Source organism: Elaeis guineensis, chromosome 1 (assembly GCF_000442705.2).
Source record: "Elaeis guineensis isolate ETL-2024a chromosome 1, EG11, whole genome shotgun sequence".
Classification (NCBI taxonomy): domain Eukaryota; kingdom Viridiplantae; phylum Streptophyta; class Magnoliopsida; order Arecales; family Arecaceae; genus Elaeis; species Elaeis guineensis.
Genome location: NC_025993.2, coordinates 30,388,957 through 30,392,926, shown reverse-complemented (window position 1 = coordinate 30,392,926; position 3,970 = coordinate 30,388,957). Strand labels below are relative to the sequence as shown.

General features: G+C 40.7%; 1 protein-coding gene across 1 annotated transcript; it reads left to right on the top strand.

Moving 5' to 3' along the window:
• Positions 1-6: 6 nt before the first annotated feature.
• LOC140855700 (receptor kinase-like protein Xa21) lies at positions 7-2,964 on the top strand. Its single transcript, XM_073252113.1, has 2 exons — positions 7-2,209; positions 2,367-2,964. Exons 1-2 carry the CDS (start codon positions 259-261, stop codon positions 2,711-2,713), a joined length of 2,298 nt encoding a protein of 765 aa, XP_073108214.1. The 5' UTR covers positions 7-258; the 3' UTR covers positions 2,714-2,964.
• Positions 2,965-3,970: the final 1,006 nt, after the last annotated feature.

The window sequence follows — 3,970 nt, the reverse complement described above, 5'->3', positions numbered from 1 at the left end:
CTCACGGGCAAGATTCCAGTGGAAATCACCTCCCTTAGTAAGCTTGCTGAGCTAAATCTCAGGAGTAACAGATTGATCGGTGGTATCCCACCTTCCATCGGTAACCTATCATCACTCGCGCGACTCGCCCTCTATTTCAATCATCTGGGGGGAAGCATTCCAGATGACATCGGCCGCCTTACGACCCTCAAATATTTTCAAGTGAGTGCCAACAATCTTACAGGTACAATCCCTAGCAAACTTTACAACATCTCATCAATGCAAGAGTTCAGTGTGGCTCAAAATGAGCTGCAAGGAAGCATTCCATCTGATATAGGCGTCACGCTTCCTAGTCTTCAATTCCTCATATTGTCTGGCAACCAGTTTGATGGACCCATTCCAACTACACTGGCAAATGCCTCGAGACTTGAAGTCATCTGCATTCCAGATAATCATTTTAGTGGGAGGGTGCCATCTGAGCTGGGAAGGCTACGTGGCCTTCACCTTCTTAATGTAGAAAAGAATCATCTGGAAGCAAGAGATGCCAAGGGGTGGGAATTTCTCGACTCTCTCACAAACTGCAGCCGGTTAACGGTGTTGTCACTCTACGACAATATGCTAGGAGGCATGTTGCCCAACTCAGTAGTCAACCTCTCTTCACAGCTCCAAGTATTGAATCTAGGAAAAAACCACCGTATATCAGGGAGAATCCCTCGTGGAATTGAAAACCTAGCCAACCTCGACTGGTTCACTTTCGATGATAACCTTTTCACTGGTGCTATTCCAGAAAGCATCGGTAAGCTTGTGAGGTTAGAGAGGCTTGGCTTGTCTTCTAATAGGTTTACAGGACAGATTCCTGTCTCCCTAGGCAATCTCACACTACTGACTGAACTCTATTTGGAGCAGAATAACCTGCAAGGCCCCATTTCTCCAAGTCTTGGAAAGCTGCAACACCTATCAATCTTGGACCTTTCTACCAATCGTCTTACTGGAACCATACCCAAAGAGATTTTAAGCATTCCCGCCTTGTCCCTTTATCTAAATTTATCTGACAATTCATTGGATGGATCTCTTCCTCTAGAGGTCGGGAGATTAAAGAATCTACACACTTTAGATATTTCTAGAAACATGCTATCTGGTAATATTCCTAGCACACTTGGTGACTGTCAGATCTTGGAATACTTGCATCTGGGTAACAACTTTTTCCAAGGGACAATTCCCCAATACTTGAGCAACGCGAGAGGCCTTCAAGAACTAGATCTCTCACATAACAATTTAACAGGGCCTATTCCAACATTTTTAGAGGACTTGAAACAATTGCAAATGTTGAATTTGTCTTTCAATCATCTTGAAGGTGAAGTGCCAGTAAAAGGGGTCTTTGAAAATGCTACTCAAGTTTCCATCAAAGGAAATAGTCGACTCTGTGGGGGTGTTCCAGAATTACACCTGCCCGCATGCCCAGGAAAGTCATACAAAAAGAGAAAGTGGCCTCTGCTACTGAAAATAGTGATTCCAATAGCCGGTGCAATCTTGTGTATGATCCTTCTATTATCCTTTTTGATCCTTCGACGGAAACGGAAGTCGAAAAATAATGCTCCAATTGTACATCCATTGGAAGACCAATTCCCCAAAGTTTCTCATAGTGATCTGATTAGAGCAACTGATGGATTCTCTTCCACCAATCTCATTGGCAGAGGAGGGTATGGTTCTGTCTATAAAGGCATCTTGAGTCCTCACCAAACTATTGTTGCTGTGAAGGTTTTCAACCTTCAAAATCATGGAGCTTCGAAGAGCTTTCTAGCTGAATGTGAGGTGCTGAGGAGTGCTCGACATCGAAATCTTGTCAAGGTCATGACTTGCTGCTCAATGGTTGATTTCAGAGGCCATGATTTCAAAGCTCTGGTTTTTGAGTTCATTCTTAATGGAAGTCTACAGAAATGGTTACATCCAGAGTTAGATGGGCATCATCATACGGAAAGCCTAAGCCTGCTTCAAAGGTTAAACATAGCAATGGATGTGGCTGATGCAGTAGACTACCTTCATAATAATTGTCAGCCATCCATTGTTCATTGTGATCTAAAGCCTAGTAATATATTGATTGATAATGAGATGATTGCTCATGTGGGAGACTTTGGTCTGGCAAGGTTCATGTCTAAAGCTACAGCAATCTCCTTGGCAGACAAGAGTAGCTCAATCCGGATAAAAGGAACCCTTGGATATATTGCTCCAGGTACATGCTGTTTTCATCCCTATCTTCTTCGCTCATATTTGCTCTGTTTAAGATGTCCGTGCTAAATTTTCTTTTCTGCTACTACTTTCTTTTTGGTGTTAAAGATAATTATTAAATTAATATATTTTGCTCAAGCATTTGCATATATGTATTGCAGAATATGGCGCAAGTGGTCAGGTATCTACTTCTGGTGATGTTTATAGTTATGGAATCCTTCTTTTCGAGATGCTTACTGGAAAGAGTCCTGTCGATGATATGTTTAAAGATGGCCTAAGCCTTCGAAAGTTTGTAGAGATGGCTTTTCCTGAAAGAGTTATGGCAATTGTGGATCCGCCAATGTCACTTGCAGAGGATGAGAGTAAAACTCGTGAATGCTTAATATCCATGGCAAGAATTGGTCTTTCTTGCTCAAATGGGTCAGTGAGAGAAAGATTGAATATAAGTGATGTTGCCACAACCATGCATGCAATTAGGGATGCCTACCTTGGGACTCGAGTTCATTAGAAGATTTGGTGAAGCTTAAGTGGAAGGTAAAGCGTATCTTACCTCTAATAATTGTCAAGTTGTAGTGTTTGATGTTGTAAACCTATTTCCTATCATTAAACTTCTTTGAGACTTAAGCTGTGAGTTTGTTGTTTATTTTCTACCGGTGGCTATAAAGAATTAGTAATAAATATGATGGTTGTGTGTGTCTCCGCATATATTGTTTTTCCATATAAATGAAAGTTTCAAATCTAAAAGATTATTTTACCAAATGTCTGCATTTTAAGATCAACCGTGAGTTCCTTCAGCTAACTGGACTATAGTGTTATGATATGGATAAATAATTATCATATTATTTTTTTCCCAGGGATCGATGCAATTATTATGTGGTTGGTAGCTTGACAACTAGCTCACTGCAAAATTGGTATCCAATATGGAAAAGGCCGGTCATAGTAAATGATAATGAAAGAATGGGATCAAAGATAGATAGAGGAAGGCGATCAAAGCTCATGAGCCTGATACCTTCATTAGGAAGAAGAAGATATAATTCTGAATTTGAATTATGTTGACGAATATCTAGGACCAGTATGGAGAAAGAATTTTTTTTAAAAAAAAAAAGCAAATCTAAATTTACTAAAGCATTACAAAGTAGAATGAAATGAATTATATATGCTCTAATTTTGTACCTAGGTGAGTGATATAGAAAAAGCAAACCTCTTAAGCAAATTCCAAAATAAATTGAGCAGTCTAATGTAATAGTTTGATGACATGCAGGAGAATGTTACATTATATAATCTTGTACATTATAGTAGCTATAGGACTCAAGTCCCATGGAATCAATGTCTAATCCAATAGAACAGAAAATTCCAAAGGTGGAGTGTTTCGAAAGCTGAAGTGTTCCTTTTGCGAAGAATAAAATCAAGGTAGGAGGTGCCACAAATACTTTGTTCTGGAAGGGCTGTTAGCTGGGAAAGCGGCTTTCATGCCAATTGTTTTCTAAGCTATCCCACCCAACATACATGTGCAATATTTCTACTACAATCAATCCAACGGGTCATACAATAGAAAACATGTTTCCTCAAACATACATACGACAGAGCAAAACTAATTGTTGGGGAATACCGACCGAACCCGCTCACGCCGACTTATAATCGGGCATACCCGACCGGCCAACCGACCGACCGGCCGACCGACTGACCGACCGATCACCGGACGACATTACCGACCGATTAACGGCTCTCTACCGACTGAGGATATGTCGGTCGGGCAGACCTTCTT